At 50.9% G+C, this 16,366-nt stretch overlaps 1 protein-coding gene across 2 annotated transcripts; it reads left to right on the forward strand.

Annotated features, from left to right (window-relative positions):
* The first annotated feature begins 4,644 nt into the window (after window positions 1-4,644).
* On the forward strand, window positions 4,645-10,844 carry TNNC1 (troponin C type 1 (slow)). 2 transcript variants are annotated; one of them, XM_010186984.1, is made up of 6 exons: window positions 4,645-4,684; window positions 8,317-8,347; window positions 8,649-8,795; window positions 9,693-9,807; window positions 9,916-10,052; window positions 10,676-10,844. In XM_010186984.1, the coding sequence occupies exons 1-6, from the start codon at window positions 4,661-4,663 to the stop codon at window positions 10,705-10,707; spliced, it is 486 nt and encodes a 161-aa protein (XP_010185286.1). In that variant the 5' UTR covers window positions 4,645-4,660; the 3' UTR covers window positions 10,708-10,844. The 2 variants fall into 2 exon arrangements, with proteins under 2 accessions (XP_010185286.1, XP_010185285.1); XM_010186983.1 differs by lacking the exon at window positions 4,645-4,684 and having other exon boundaries at window positions 8,275-8,347; window positions 10,676-10,707.
* Window positions 10,845-16,366: the final 5,522 nt, after the last annotated feature.

Here is a 16,366-nt window from a genome sequence, read left to right on the forward strand (position 1 = left end):
GGCCCCGCCGCGGGGGGGCGCGCGTGCGTGCTGGGTCGGGCGCTCGGGGGCGTTCGCGCAGTGCAAGGCAGCGCTGAGCAGTGCAGCGCTGTGCGGTGCTGTGTAATGCAGCGCTGTGCAGTGCGGTGCGGTGCGGTGCGGTGCTGTGGTGTGCAGTGCAACACAGTGTAGCGCGATGCTGTGCTGTGCAATGCTCTGCAGGGCAGTGCCGTGCCACATAGCACCGTGCAATGCAACGCAGTGCTGTGCCCTGCAGTAGTGCACGATGCAGTGCTGTGTATGTGCAATACTGTGCTGTACGGCGTAGTGCTGGGCAATACCATGCTGTACAGCACTAGGCTGTGCACTGCAGGCAGCTGAAGGAGGTTCAGGCCTGTTCAAGGTGGCTGAAGGCAGCTACGGACTGCTGGGCACAATGCGCACATTGCACATCTGGCAGCGCAGGAAGGGGCAGTGCGGGTCACGATGCAGTGCTGTGTATGTGCAATACTGTGCTGTACGGCGTAGTGCTGGGCAATACCATGCTGTACAGCACTAGGCTGTGCACTGCAGGCAGCTGAAGGAGGTTCAGGCCTGTTCAAGGTGGCTGAAGGCAGCTACGGACTGCTGGGCACAATGCGCACATTGCACATCTGGCAGCGCAGGAAGGGGCAGTGCGGGTGGTTGCTTACACTGGGCATTTGGGATTGAACTGCAGAGGACAAAGCTGGTCCCTGTCTGCAGGGGGCTGGTCTCCATAATACCAGTGTGGCTGTGCTGCTGTGCCCATGAGCATCTGGCAGCAGCGGTGGCAGCGGTTCAAAGCTGTGCCTCTCCCAGCTGCAAACACCTCGTGGTGGAGATCAGTGGCTGCTGAAGGCTTGGTTTCTGTCACGTTGGGCTGAGGTGCTGCTGCAGTGGCTCTGTGACCAACATGCCTGGTGCTACCTCAGAAACAGCCAAGGAGCTGGGCTGATGGGCCAGACCTGTGTGGACTGGGCCCAGGGCCTCAGGGGGAGCTCAGGGTGCACTGAGTTGAGATCCTCCTCGACTTTTTCCTGGTGAAGCTGAGTTGGCCTGACCAGGAGTCAGCTTTGGGTAAAAACCACCACCTTCCAGCAAAACAAAGGTGACCTCTCTCTGTCTTTATGCTACCTGAGGGAGAGTGCAATTAGCTCCAGTGTCATTAATAATAGCAGAAGTGCCAACCGCCCTGGGTGCATGTGTGGGTTTCAGAGTCCTCTGGATGGAAAGCGTTTCCTGTGCAGAAAGGAGCTACTGTGTGGAGGGAGTCACGTTGTGGGGGTAACGCCAGCCTCAGGCCTGGGTCGGCGCATAAGCAAACACACCTCTGCAAATGCAGCCACATAAACTCAGTTTGATTTTATTTTCAGTGCAAGATGCTTTCTCTTGGTCAGGACTGAGCTGAAGTGTGATACTATGTAGGGAGAAAACACGTATGGGAAAGGCAGCCTAGAAGGGATTTTGTAGTGCTGTCCCAGTGGCAGGAGCTGCTGCTGAGCTCAGCAGCATGATGAGATAATAAGTGGTTTTGGAGAGCAACTTTAATTAAGCATCCTCAGAATGTCCCATCTCCTTAATTAACAATTTGCATCGCTCACCCATCTGTTGGTTCTGATAGGTACCCTTCTCCTCTTCCCAAAGCAGTTTCTGCCTGTGGGTGCCAAGGTGGCTTGGGGTGTGACAGCCCTGTCCTGGCTCCCAGAGAAGATACATCAACAGGAGTGAGGGGAACATCAGCTGGGGAAGGGGGCAGATGAGGGCTTGTTCAGCGAAAACCCTCTGGGAAGGATTTCAATAGCAATAAAATCCCAGTATATATTATTTTTCCCTGTCGGATGTCAGCATGCTTCTTTCAAAGGAAACTTCTTATAACTGGGGAAACTGGGCCCCGAGTGACCGTTTAGTGTGTGACACATGGTCTCTGGGGAAAAAGCCACAGTGCTTAAAGGGTTTTGAGGTCGGTGGGGCTGGCCCCGCTCGAGGTCTGGTGCCCTGAGAAGGGAAAGGGGATGCTGGAGTTTGGAGCCACAGCAGGTTGCCCAAGGAGCCCTGCAAACACCTCTGACCTCAAATAAAGTTGCAGCTTCATTGGCTTCTGCTTTTTATTTCCTTATATTTGTCCTGAACGATGCCACTGCTTGTTTTGCAGTGGGGTGCAGCTGCCTGGAAAAGAAAACCTGAACCGAGATTTTTGAAGGAAAAAAGTGCAGTAAACCCTTCTGCTTGTCTCAGTACCTTGGGTTGACTGACAAGTACCACAGCATGTCATGATACAGCTGGAGCCGAGCTGACAAGCTGTCCCTAACTGCAGTGACAGCCGGGGTGTTGCTGAGCCAGCTGTGTGCCCGGATTAAGGTCACTTGTGCTGGCAGCCCTCCTCAGGCTATAGATAGCTACGCTCCTTCTCTGCTGTGAGTCTTGCACGGGGAGGAATGAGAGAAGCAGGAGGAGCCGGGATGGTTTTCCCTGGACATCCCCAAACCCGCCTCAGCAGCCTCACCCTGTGCTGTGCACAGCAAAGGCTCTGGGCTTCTCTGTAAAACCCCAGTTCCTAACTCTCTTATGAGCCAGGGGATGGTGGAAGGCAGGGGTTGGCATGTCGCTCTTTCCTGGGAGGAACGTCCCCTCTTGCTGCCAGATAGATCTCATCCTTTCCCTCTAGGCACGGCTGTGTTTTGTAAGTCTCTGGTCCCACCACCAGCACCTGCCACCAGTGCCTGCCACCAACACCTCAGGGCATCCTGAGGTCGGGGGGAAGGCAGCCTGGGGCATCTCTTCATTGGAGAGGGTCCATGGTGCCCAGGTGCATTGGAGAGGCTCCATGGGTGCCCAGGAGGGTTTGGGCGATAGGAGACAGCAGGTCTCCCAACCCAGCCTGTGCCCTCACCTAAGGACAGGCTCTGATGAGCTTTAACAAAATAACTACTTCTCTTTGCGGCTTTTTCTGCTTTTTATATGCTAAAGGCAACCAAATTATTAATATGTTCCAATTCTGAAGACTGGCATGTTTCAAAAATTAATTCCTTGAATGTGACTGTTTTCCTTTTTTACTACACCTGCCATCCCCATGCTGAGAAGAGGCAGGGCCTGGCTGAAGTCTGCCAGGCCAGTGGGCACCCATGGGACTGTAGTTTATAGCAGCCTCTGCAGCACGTTAATCTTTTGGGAGTGCCAAGCCTGGGAGGATGTGGTGTGGAGACATGGGGCTGCACTCGCCCGCACCCTCGCTTCATGCTGGCTCCACCCCAGGTTTCTGGTTAACACCACCCTGGCTCGGTGTTACGTAGGGATGGCAGGCTTTTGCATGCAACGTGATTTCTATTAAAGGCAGAAGGGATTTTTAGAAGACTTGAAACCTAACTGCTGCATTCATAGTATTTCCAGTTTTGCTAACTAATGCTGCTATCGGCTAGCTGGAGGCAAAACTGTCACCCTGAGACGGGGGGAGCTATCTGTAGCTCCTTTGGACACAAGAGGGAGTCCTGAATCACCAAAAAGAGAGGCTTTGCTTTTATTGCTGGAGATTAAAATGTTTTCTCCTGCACTGAGAAAACACTGGGCATCACTTGGAGGCCTTTGACGTGTTTTGCGCTCCAAAAAAATCTCCATGGATTTGGGATAAATCCAAAATAAATCCAGGAGCATGGATTTTCCTTGTTTGCAGTAAGGACAGGTCAGCTTGCTGTTTGGGTGAAGTGAGCCCTGGTTTCCCAAAGGACCAGAAATTATCCTTGAAATCAAGTATAGTTGATAGCCACCCCCCGACACTCCCACCATTTTGCAGCCCCAGCAAAATGCAGAAAACAGAGGCAAACTCACCTGCCTCACCACTTCTCCACGCTGCAGCTTTGGGACCACACATTGCCCCCGTCCTCAGTGCCCCCAGGAACACAGCATCAGCTCCTCCGAGGGCATCGGCCCCGGCCACACACCCCTCATGGGTCTGGGGACAGCCAACAGAGGGGACAGGGAGGCCCCGACACCTCCTGTTCCCGCTGCCTCCAGAGGACATTTGCTGCTGGATGGGGATATTTTGGAAGGCATGCCTTTCCCATGCTACTCAGTTTAATTAGGCATGGTATAATCTTTCTAATTAGGCATGGGAGGGGGGGAACACACAGAAGGTGAAGGTGGCGTGGTGGCATGTGTCCAGTCGAGACAGCCAAATACCGCAATATATCAGGAAGGGTCCTGCCAAAACGCAGCTGAAAGGGCTTGCTCGTCCCCACATCGAAGTCACGAGGAAACCTCCAGCTGCCCCAAACCGGGCTGGGGCTGGCCCCGGACGTGCCAGCCTTGGGCTCAGCAGCATCCCCATCCCAAGGCACGCAGGCGAGGGTGGCATGTGTCCAGTCGAGACAGCCAAATACCGCAATATATCAGGAAGGGTCCTGCCAAAACGCAGCTGAAAGGGCTTGCTCGTCCCCACATCGAAGTCACGAGGAAACCTCCAGCTGCCCCAAACCGGGCTGGGGCTGGCCCCGGACGTGCCAGCCTTGGGCTCAGCAGCATCCCCATCCCAAGGCACGCAGGCGAGGCAATGGGCTGGTCACATCCCCCGGGGCGGGCAGCCCCCTATATCAGCCGGGCTCGTGGGGGCAGTGGTGGCAGAGTCTGACCGCGACGACCCACGGCCCCTCACCTACTCTCTCCAGCCATGGATGACATTTACAAGGCAGCGGTAAGTGCCTCCCTCTGGGGCTGTGGTTTTGGGGAGAGGTTGTGTTTTAAGGGCTTTTGTGGATTTTATAGTAGATTCCTTAAAGCTATGATGGTGTTAATTCAAAGGAGAAATGCAAATAAGTAATTATAGGGTGGCAAGTTTTAGTCAACATCATCATCCAGGACACAGACCTTTCCCACTGATGGCTCTGAAGGTTTCACACTGCAGCATGAAACTCTCAACTGTGCTGCTCAATTATTTACAATTACTCCTCTGGTTCCCTGCTGTAAGGTAGGGAGATGGCCCATAGGTGAAGCTGTAATTCTCAACAAAATCTTGACAGTGTAAGAGGGGGCTGCTGGTTTTAGCCCAGACAAAGCAAAGTGGAATTTCCCATGAAATAAACATTATTTGTATCGGTTAAACCTCATCCTCTTCTTTCTGGTGCTTTGTAAGTCTGCCATTGCTACCTTTCTCCCTTAGCCGAATATTTTCCTGTCTTTTTGAAGTTATTTCCAAACATCCTTCTCAGCTTTGCCGCTCTGATACCTGTCCTGCAGAAATGCAGAATGTGAGCTATGCTTTCAGGGAACGCAGAGCATCCCAGCGGTTATTTTAACTTACACAGCTGCACGCTGCGCTCACTGTGTAAACCCAAATATTTGGTCTGTAATAAGAACACTGCATTATTTGGTAACATAGACAGACAGTGACATGCAAGCAGAGTAAGGATGAAAATAGATTCTGGATTGTGTGGATTGTTACTGTGTCTTTTCCATGACTGGAATTAAAACAAGAGCTTTTTGGTGATTTTTTTTTTCTAAACATCTAGTTGATCAGGTTTGATTTTAATGAAGGGTACAAAAATACATCATACAAGTCCTGTTTTCATTCCAAGGAGTTTAGAGGGAGGAAAGAGAGTGCTTGATACCTAACTGAAGAAAACAGCAAAATGCTTGCACCTCTTCTGTCTTTTGTTCAGCCTTGAACCTCATGAAACAGAAACCTCTTAGTGATCCCAGTAGTGTGAAAAGGCTCAGGAAAGGCTGTACAGTAAGGTGATAAGTACCCCAACACCTCCAAAAGGGAGAAAAACGTGACCTGGAAAACTGAAGAAAATGTAGGCCTCTCTAATTAAGCTTTGTAATTAAATATGTTTCTATGACTCAAGGCACAGGTCCTCTCCTTATTGTTCAGGGACCTCACGCCTGTAATTTAGGAGAAAGGCTGCAGTGCTTTGCAAGCTGGCGGTGCCCACAGCCAAACTGGTCTGTCTCGCAGGACAGCAGAGAGCCCCAAAAAGAAAGGGTTCACCACCTGCAAGCTCCAGCCTCTCTCCAAATCTCTGCCCCAGAAATGGACAAAATTCCTGTTGGGTTTTTTTTTGCCATAGCCCTAACTGAATCCTGTCGGCTTTAGCAGAGTTGGAACACAGAGGAATTTAGAAGAGAAAAAAGGAACCGCAGCAATAGAGAACAACCCAGAACTTCCTACCTCAGATACAAAAAACTTACCGCAAACATAGCCCCTGACCAGGGAAATGAGCCATGCCAGAGACCCAGTGAACTCCCAGAAGGACTTTGCTGCTGGTCTGAAGGTGGGGACATGCTGGTAAATGTGGGGCTTGAGTCCTGGGCATTAACTGCCCCCACTTTTACAGAGGGAAAACAAGTCCCAGCTAGGCACAGCTGAGACAAACAGCTTTTTTCATGGATCTGTTCCTCAAGATTTTAACTGTAACAAAACATTTACTTGGAAAAATAAATTTCAAGAACTTAAACTTCCCATCTGACTTCATCTGAAAACATGAGGTGGAGAGGAGAGCTGATAAAAGCAAAATACAGCAGATTTGGTGTTACCATGGCCACTGCAGTGCAGTAAGCTTGGTGCCTGCCTTCCCACATCGCAGCTGGAGAAACCTGTCCCTGCAATGATGTGGAGGGAAAAGAGCTTTAAAGCTGCAAACACCACCAGTCCAGAGGGCACTATAAACAGCTCAAGAGACATCTCTGTACTAAAAGTGTCACTCTACAGTTATGATGCATTTAATTTACATACAGCATAGCTCCACACCTCTCACTTCAGTAGTCAGGGAAGATTCAAAAGTGACTATTTGCTGCATGCAAAATATTAATATTATATTTATGCCAAACTCCCTACGTGCCACCAGAGAACCCAATGGATTTTCAACTTGCCCACTCATGCCTAGATAAGGGTGTGCAAACACAAAGCTATTTTGGGGACATTTTTAGGCTCTGTTAAGCGGCACTAAGAACAGTGCCAGGGACAAGTGTCCCGATAAAGGGCTGCAAGGATAAATACCAAAGCCTGGGAACAATCAGGGAGCTCATCTTTATCTCCAGCACCTCTCTCACCAGGGATTATAAATAGCAAGAGGGTCAGGTTACCCAAACGGCAGGATGGTGGCTGCGGATGTCAGCCAAGGGACCTGTGTCCAGACAATAGCACTTTCCCTGCTTCTCACTGCAAGCAGGAAGGGTTTCCAGGTGGCTTTTGCAAAACCACTACTTTTTGGGCCAAAAGCACCAGTCTTCCCTCAAAGACAGGGTGCCACAACCCTGGGTGGTGGGGTTCTGCCCCGACCAAAACATGGTGGGGATGGGTGTTGGGGGCTGCTTGCGAGGGACAGGACGTGAGAAGACATTAGTGGGGTCAGGCACCTCCTGAATGGGCCAGAGGTTGTCCTGGCAGGGATCATGTCTGGCTGGCCCCAGAGAGGCTGTTGACCAGCATGGGAAGGAAAAGTCAGTACTTTCATGGGTATTACGAAAGGGGCAGTTGAACATGATAGTGGGGTCTACAGTACCTGCAGGTAGGAATGAAGCCAAAAAGAGAAATGTATGACACAGGGTTGATGGATTCCGCTTTGCTCTTGTCATTGATTATCTTCATTAATTCACACTAACTAATGAGCTCCTGCTGAGTGTCTGTAGGGAATGAATTAGGGTAGGGTGTGGGAACAGTCTGCCAGCCAGATGGCTCCATAGGCCATTTCGTTGGGGAGATACCCAAACCAGGCCAAAGGGAATGGCAGCTCCCTTCAGAGGCAGGACCCTTTCTTGTAAACACTGATTCAGATGGAGGTAAATCAGCTCTTAATGCTCTGGATAGTGCAGAGAGTTTCCTGAATCTAGGGCTGAAAAACAACTACCATGGATGTTTTTCTCTGCCTCCACCTCCCCAGGGACCTCTTCTGCACGTCCCACCTCTGTCCTAGCCTGAGCCCACATGTGGGCAGCCCTCAGCAGTGCAGCCATCCCACTGTGAAGCCAGCCAGCAACAAGAAATTATCCCCCAGTGGTTGATAGATGCAGATACTTTTCCCAGTGGGGCTCCCCTGGTTGTGCAAAGGCTACTTCTGCTGCCTATCAGATGCTGCCACTCTAGAGAAAGGATGCTTGCTTCAAAGGAGTTGAGAATAATATAATAATTTCTTTAAGGGGAAGAAGCCCTTAGACTACAAAAAGTTGTGGTGTTAAAACCCCAATGGTCATACATCCCACAGTCCATGAGGGTGAGTGTTGTGAGGCTTGGCTGACCTTTGCAAAGGCAGTTGAACAAAAAACATGTCCTTTTAATAATTAGTGATGCTGAGGAAGAGAAATGACTCAGTCTCTGTATTCTTGCAGGTTGAGCAGCTGACAGAAGAGCAAAAAAATGGTAGGTGCATCTTTAACCTGGCACTGCAACCTGAAGACGAACTCCCCAGCCCACAGCCCAGCCTGCCTCAGCCATTACACCCCAGAAAATGGGGCACGACCTGGGGATTTTGATCCACCAGCATTTCAAGCAAGGCAGCTCCTGTGCGTGTGCCTGGGTGTCCCCACCACACCGTGCGTGGGCAGTGCTGGGGTGCATGGGCAGGGGAGGCTGGGATGAGCTCCCTGCCCTGGGTCTGCCCACCTGCAGGGTGGGAGTGCGGGGCAAGACCCCTCACATCTCTGCTCCCCTCTCTCAACAGAGTTCAAGGCCGCCTTTGACATCTTTGTGCTGGGGGCAGAGGACGGCTGCATCAGCACCAAGGAGCTGGGGAAGGTGATGCGGATGCTGGGGCAGAACCCCACCCCTGAGGAGCTGCAGGAGATGATAGATGAGGTGGATGAGGATGGTGAGACATTTGGGCTTCTTACACCATCCCCACATGTGCAGGTGTGGGGGGCTCGGTGAATGTTGGTAGCGCTGGGGCAGGACCTGTGTTGGGGACAGCCACAGAGTGTGTGGAACAACCTGCAGTGCTGTGATTTTGGGCACTGAACACCCACCAAACTTCACTCTGGTTCCTTTAAGAAATTTCTAGATGAAGAGAAACTATAAAATTTATTATTCCTATAAGGACCAGATCTGGGGGGGATTACAGGTACTCTGAAGTGGCACAGATCCACTTAAAAAACAAAGTATAGGCTGAATGTATCAACTGCTATTTAGAAATGCCACAATTACAGAATTCTATCATCAAGAAAGTCTTTCACTGCTCAAGTGTACACGCAACACACACATAAATAACTGTCAATACTGATTAAATCAGTGTACCAGTGATCACACAACAAAATCCACAGCTGGGCAGAGATACCATACTAAGTAACTGGAAAAGAAAAAAACAGTTAAAAATCAGACAAAAAAGGGAAATAGCTGTGTCATTGAAACCAGCAATACTGTACTGCTGGTGCAAAAGTAAGCGGCATGAGTACCTGTCTTCTGGAGCTTTTTTATTAATCCCTAGATGACATGGACAGGTATCTCCATAGCAGGAATCTCTGTTTATCGGTGCTTCCAGCAGGACTTTCAGTTCCTTTGCCTTGGCTGAATGGCTGCAAAGAAGTAAAACTTCAGTGATGAAGTCAGTCCACAGCCTCAGTCACTTATGCCAGTGTCCTGAAAGCTGCCTCTTGCTGCAGGGTTGCTCTCCTGAGTTTTGGTCCTTGGTTACTAAGGGAAGCGTGGTCGCACTTGGCGTTGCCCTTTCATCCACTGTAGCACCAACTGATGGTGTTTATTCTGCCTGCAGGCAGCGGCACTGTAGACTTTGATGAGTTCCTCGTTATGATGGTCCGGTGTATGAAAGATGACAGCAAAGGAAAAACCGAAGAGGAACTCTCAGATCTCTTCAGGATGTTTGATAAGTACGAGCTGTGACTGCAGCATGGCAGGGTGGTGGGAGCAGTGCAGCTGCCCTGGCTCCCCTACCCCGGTGTGTCGGTCTGCTCCTGAGCTCTTCTGTCCTCGCACAGAAATGCTGATGGCTACATCGACCTCGAGGAGCTGAAGATCATGCTGCAGGCAACGGGAGAGACCATCACCGAAGATGACATAGAAGAACTGATGAAAGATGGGGATAAAAACAACGATGGCAGGATTGACTATGATGGTAGGAGTCTTTCTTGTCTGCAGTTTGGTCGCAAGCCCTTGAGCATCCCCTGGGCAGCTTCTGCAGTCCTGGTTGCCTTTGGGGACGGGTGTGAGCTCGTGCAGGCAGTGCTGGGCAATACGTTTGACCGCAGCTGGTGTTTGCACAGGGATGGGGGTGTATGTTTGTGAAATGGTAGCAAGAACCTGGGGCTCCTCATGCAGTGAAAGCCAGCCTGCGCTAAAGCAAAGCTGCTTTTCACCAGACCCATCTGTCCCCTTCTGCCCCTAAACACAAGCACCAGCTCCAGAGGGCTGTATCTTTGAATGCGATGCTGCCAAAATGACCCCCAGACTGTTTCTGAGCTGAGCGGGTAGATGTGTCCCTACCCAGGCACTCACCTCCAGCATTTTGGCTGCAGTTGAGGGTGACGCTGGGCTGCAGTGACTTTTCCGGTGGGAGTCATGAGGAGTGTTTGCCACAGCCAAAGGACCAGTAGCCATCCCCCCCTCAGCCTCTCGCACACTGAGAGGGGTGGAAAAGGAGATGGGGCTGGGGAAAATTGCCAAGAGTGCACTTGGCAGCTGTGAGGGCTTCTTGGTCCCACCTCACACCCCTTGTCTCCAATGTCTTCCCCTTGGCAGAGTTCCTGGAGTTTATGAAGGGAGTTGAATAAATCTGAGGCCAGATCTTACAGCCCGAATCTCCTATACCCCTCCTGCTCTGCATCTCAACTCCATGGCTAAGTCTCCTGGCTACCAGCATGAAGACTGAGCACTGAGAAGGGTGGCCACTGGGAAAATAAAACGCATTAATACCGAGTGCCTCAGATGGTCGTTCCTTGGGGATTTCGTGAGAGCTTCACCCTGGTCGCATACTCACGACTAACGGGGCTGCACTGAGTGCCTGTGAGCTGCATCTGGGAAGGAAACACCGCAGCTGGAGCTTTAAGCCTCCAAGGAGGGATTTTGCTGCCAGGTAACGGGGCCATGGGTGCTTGGCTGGGAGATGCTATGTTGCATCTCCTCGCCCCTACCATGGTGAGCAGGCTCAGGAGCCGGCACTGGTGCCTGCTGGTTTAACTGGAACATCGGCAGCGTTTTAGTGACAAATGGTGAATTAACAGCCACTTATGCCATCAATGAAATCCCTGGGTATGGGAAAAGTCCCTCTCGCCCCTCCTCTAGCCCTGGCTGTCCTGAAGGGACACCCCTTCCTCCTCCCCACCATCCTGATGGCTCCCTTGCAGCACATCCAGAAAGAAGACCTCAGATTTCTTTGGAAACCTGAATAAAAGCCATTCCTAAGCCGGACTGGGTCCCTCCCTGTCTCACCCAGCCTGATGCGAGGTGAGTGGTGGCAGCCCTACGGCACCTCATGATCCTCCAGCAGCTCCGGGTGGGAGCCCCACTGCTATAACTGAAACACCTGATTTCCAAAAAAAAAAATCATGTCCATTTGGGCCACAGGGGTGCTGAGCAAGGCATGATCCCACTCTAGGTCTCAGCCCCCAGGCGCAGGGTGACTGCAGGGTGAGAAGGACGAGCTGTGCTGTCCCCAAGGGCCCCAGGTGCCATCTTCTCTCCAAGTGCAGCATTCCTTCGGCATTAGCAGCTCTACCCTTGCACATAGCTGCCTCCTCCCAGCAAATTACAGCCCCAGCACGGCTCACACATTGCAGTCATGTTGCTAAAATCAAACATTTACCCAAGCAAAATAAACATTGGCAGGGCAAGGCGTGAGGCTGTATCAATGCAAGCCCTGTTGATGCTGCCCCCAACCCCAGGTGAGTGTCCCACCATGCCAGTGCCCCCATGCCCGCTGCACTGTCCTTCTGCCTTTCCTCCCCAGATCAGCTTTCCACCTCCCTCCTCCGTCAAAATAGCACCCTAATAGGCTGTATTTGATGTGACATATGCTCTCATTTGTAGCAATAATGAAATATCATAATTCAGACCAAACAGGCTTGAGCTGAACACAGACATGAGCAGGGCTGTCACTTATTTGGAAGGACACAGCTGTGTCTTTCCTCTGGACAATGAGCACCAAATGTTTTGCTCAACCAGGGCTTGTAACACCAGAGAAACTGAGGAAATAAACCTGTCAGTGAGAACAGCTGTCTTTCTTTTAAATCCAGGATATTTTGAGAGCATTCCTAATGCAAATACATGGAAGACCTGCTCAGAGGGGTCTCCTCAAGGGTCCCAAGCCCTCAGTGCCACAGCTCCTGCCAATTCAGCAGAACTGCAGGTGCACCAGAAGCCAACACACAGCGCTGGGCCGAACAGCCATGTGACAGGAGATGCTGAGTGTTATCGACTTCTAACCCAAATGAGTCTGTAGCCTAGGGATCAAAAATATTAATTTTCCACCTCCCCAGTGTAGCAGCAGAAGTACTTTCCCGCTGAGACCTGGTTCTGAGGACACAGCTGAAATGTCCTACCCCAGGCCTGGAGACCTCTCCAGAATTGCACATACCTGGGCTTCGGCCACAAGCCAAGGCGACACCAGCTCTCCCCACAGCCAGAACCATCCACCTCGTGGGCAACCCGCACCCACACTCTCACATCACATCTCAGCAGGCTGTCAGTGACGGCTCCGTTACCTTCCTCTGTCCCAACCAGGCCCCAGCACTCAACAAGGACATCTCCAAGATGGTCTCCACTGCTTACTGACAGGCTTTGGCTCACTGAAGGGTAAAGAAGAGAAGAAATAAGGTTAACCTCTCACCCTGCAGGCAACCTGGTGGCTTGAGGGGAGGCTGGACTCTTGCTGTAACCCCAGGGAAAAGGATGGCTGTGAAAAGCCACCTGGCCACGTGTCTTGGCTCTCCCCCCTTGGTTCAATGGCACAGGCAGCAGCAAATCATGGCCTGGCTGTCTACCTACTCTTTCCTGAGAGCAAAACAGGGAAGATAATGCCAGGAAAGAGAGAACCAATGCTGAAATCAATCCCTAGAAAAGCAGAGAAACTGGGGACTATTTGGGCTTTTTTAGGCCTTAGACCAGAGGTGCCAGCAGGTCAGTGCATGTGCAGTGCATGAAGTCAGAAAACCTGCTGCAAGACCAATTTATCTTAACACACTGACTGCCCTCCAAGAGTAAGAGAGCAAATGCCATGGGGTGGGGCACTGTGGGTGGATTTCACTGTTGGCTAAAACTCGGGAACAACTGCATCAGGAATGTAAAGTGACATGACAGGCCAGTGAGTGGGTCAGACAGCTGAAAAACCAGCAACCAGTACAGGACCAGCCTGTTTGAAGCCTCCATGGAGGGCATGTGGCTGGAGATACGCTAATGATGAATGAAAACCACCCCGAGCAGTCCATGTATCTATGCAACTCCAGGCAAATTTGCAGTTTTCTCTGCAAGTGTAGTGAAGTTTTGGTGCCAGAAGCCTGTAAGGAATGTGACACATCCACAAGCACTGCTTGCAAAAAAGAAAAATAATTTTAAAAGTAATTGAAACATCCATCCATTTTGTTTTTAAGCAGGCAAAAAGCCATTTACCACTAAGATAGTTGCCAGATCTGCCTGGTCTTAACCCCCCAGCTGAGAGAGGAGCTGCGCTGGCAGGTTACAGCAGCCTGCGCCAACAGCCGCAGCTCTCACGCCATTTGCTCTGCTTGCTTTTGCTGGCATTAGATGTAATTCCTGCTCTGGTTTGCAGCTTTTCCAGCACATTTGAGGCCTCTCTCAGCCCTCAGTAAAACTTTGCTGTGTGACTGCAGAGATCCGAGGACATTTTGGACACATCCCCCTAATACAGCCTCTACAACTCACCTACCTCACGCGCCTGCCACCGGGGCAGCAGCAGTGCAATGTGAGCTAAGATAGGTCGCATAAACAACATTTCACCACACCAAAGCCCCTGCTGTGTAGAAACACCTGCAACAGCCTTGAAACTTGGGCAAAGCAGAGCTCATGTTCTGTCCACAGCTTTTTGCTTGAACACTACTGAAAGGTGGTAAAGGAGGACAGAGCAACATGCAGCCAGCCCTGCTTCTCATTTTCATATGAAAACATGTGAACATCAACATCCCCAGCAAATACTCAGCCCCATCAGAGCATTTCCCAGTGCTCTGATTTCTCCTCCCCAGTTCTGTGCTTTTGGCTGTCAGCACGACGGCTCACCTTTGCCAAATGAGCTGATTCAGTATTGGGTTACGTGCCCTTTGCTCCCTACCTTTCTTTTTTTTTTTAATCAGAGGGAAAAAGGAGCCAAACTGGAACTTGATACTGAGTCCTATTAATTGCAAAGAGGAGAAACCATCTGCAGCAAGTATGACGTACAGCAGCAGTGAGCATGAAATGTATAACCTGATGTACAGCAGTGGCTGAGCACAGGGACGCTCTCAAGCTCATTGGCTTCCTGCAGGATGCCAAGGACTGAATCATAAGAGTTTTGAAGTTTTTAGATATCAGAGATGACAGAGCTCTGCATAATGGGAATAGTTTGAAGTGGGCCACAGCTGCCAGTTGCATCGCCTGGGCTCTGTAAACGTAATCCTCCCAAAAAGGATCTTCAACCTCACTTGACCAACAGATATCAAGACACGCAAATGATTTCACAAGGCAAGCAACACCAGGCCGAGGAGGCCATGCCAGCACAGACTCCCCTGTACAGCTTTCCCTTCTGGGCTGGGGCAACTTCTACAGGGAGGGAAGTTGTGGACTGAGCTGTCACGGGGTTAGAAAACGCAATAGGTGATCAACCGATGTCTGGGCACCGTGCTGTGGGACCTCCATGTGTATAGGGAGCAGACAGCAACAAACCTGACACTGAGCTGCTGTGGAAGCTCAAAAAATTTCTGTCTCCTGCTACACAATGATGCCTGGATTAAGGTTACGTTCCTCCACGCTGCATTTTGTCACGCAGACGCTATTTTGGTCAGAAAGTCAGCAAGCCCATATTTGGGAAGCTGTCCCACTGAAGGGCAGCATGAAGGGCAGCGAGATGAAGAGGCTGCTTCTGAAGGCAGGCCTGGGGGAGCTGCCTGGAGCCACAGGAAGCCCAAATCTTCCTTTCAGCTTCTCGTTAACATACCAACATCCTTTTCTTAGCCTGACCCTTGCCTCTCTCTTCTCTCAGACTGCATCCTGCAGGCAAGCTGCTCTCACAACACAAGCAGTCTGGGGAAGACACCAAGGGGGTTTAGAGATTCAATCCTCCATCTTAGACAAAAAAGCCTTAGTGGTAGGTATTTAAAATGAGAAAGTTAGAACAGGTTGGTGATTTGCAGGCACACAGGTGAAGGTGCAGCAAGACAAACACAAAGTCCTCTATTCAGAGGCTTTTCCTTTCGCTCTTGTCACAACAGACATCTGCACCAGACTTGATCTTCACTTACAGAGCTGGACCAGCCAGCAACAACCTGAGGGGACATCTCTGCACACTGGGTCTCTCTGCCAGCCCCAGCGATGTGCACGCTAACCTGAACCACAGCTACGCAAACTTGCCTTTGCAGGTAAACTTGCTCAAGCAGGGAAAATACCAGCTACACAGCTCGAGATCTCTGACGCCCACAGGCGCTCAGGTACCACTGGGGGTGGTCGGATTTAAGCACCATGGATCAGTCTCTGGGTGAGCTATCACTTGCAAAAAACAACCCCCCTAAACAAACAAAACCACACAAAAAAAACCCCAAAAAACCCCCTACCAAACCCAAAACCTTGCCAGGGAGGATTAACACCAATTAACACCACCAGGAACCTCTTACTTGTTGACCACCTGCCTTTTTGAGGGCAGCAGGACCAAAGAACCAAAGGCTGTGCAGGGAGAAAACTAGAAGGGCCACAGCACAGCTGGAACTTAATCTGGCCAGTGCTGTTAAAGACAATAAAAAGGGTTTCTGTAAATACATTGGCAACAAAAGGAGAACTAAGGAGAGTCTCCCTCTCTAGTAGATTTGGGGGCAAGCAGAGTGACCAGGGATGAGGAAAAGGCTGAGGTACTTAATGCCTTCTTTGCCTCAGTCTTTAGTAGAAAACCAGCAGTACTCTGGGTACCCAGTCCCCTGAGCGGGAAGACAGGGATGGGAAGCACAGTGAAGCCCCCATAATCCATGAAGAGGTGGTTAGAGACCTGCTACACCACTTAGACATACACAAGTCTATGGGGCCAGATGGGATCCACCCCAGGGTCCTGAGGGAGCTGCAGAAGAGCTCGCCAAGCCACTTTCCATCATTTACCAACAGTCCTGGCTGACTGGGGAGGTGCCAGTCAACTGGAGGCTTGCAAATGTGACACCCATCTACAAGAAAGGCTGGAAGGAAGACCCAGGGAATGACAGAGCTGTCAGTCTGACCTGGTGCCAGGGAAGGTGATGGAGCAAA

This window comes from Mesitornis unicolor, unplaced genomic scaffold, assembly GCF_000695765.1.
Source record: "Mesitornis unicolor isolate BGI_N332 unplaced genomic scaffold, ASM69576v1 scaffold28876, whole genome shotgun sequence".
Lineage (NCBI taxonomy): Eukaryota > Metazoa > Chordata > Aves > Mesitornithiformes > Mesitornithidae > Mesitornis > Mesitornis unicolor.

Bases quoted from the DNA above. Each gene is read 5' to 3' on its own strand.
- TNNC1 (XM_010186983.1), top strand. From the start codon at position 8,275: ATGCTGAGGAAGAGAAATGACTCAGTCTCTGTATTCTTGCAGGTTGAG. The intron at 8,348-8,648 runs GTAGGTGCATCT...CTCTCTCAACAG, and splicing joins GACAGAAGAGCAAAAAAATG to AGTTCAAGGCCGCCTTTGAC. The intron at 8,796-9,692 runs GTGAGACATTTG...TTCTGCCTGCAG, and splicing joins AGATGAGGTGGATGAGGATG to GCAGCGGCACTGTAGACTTT.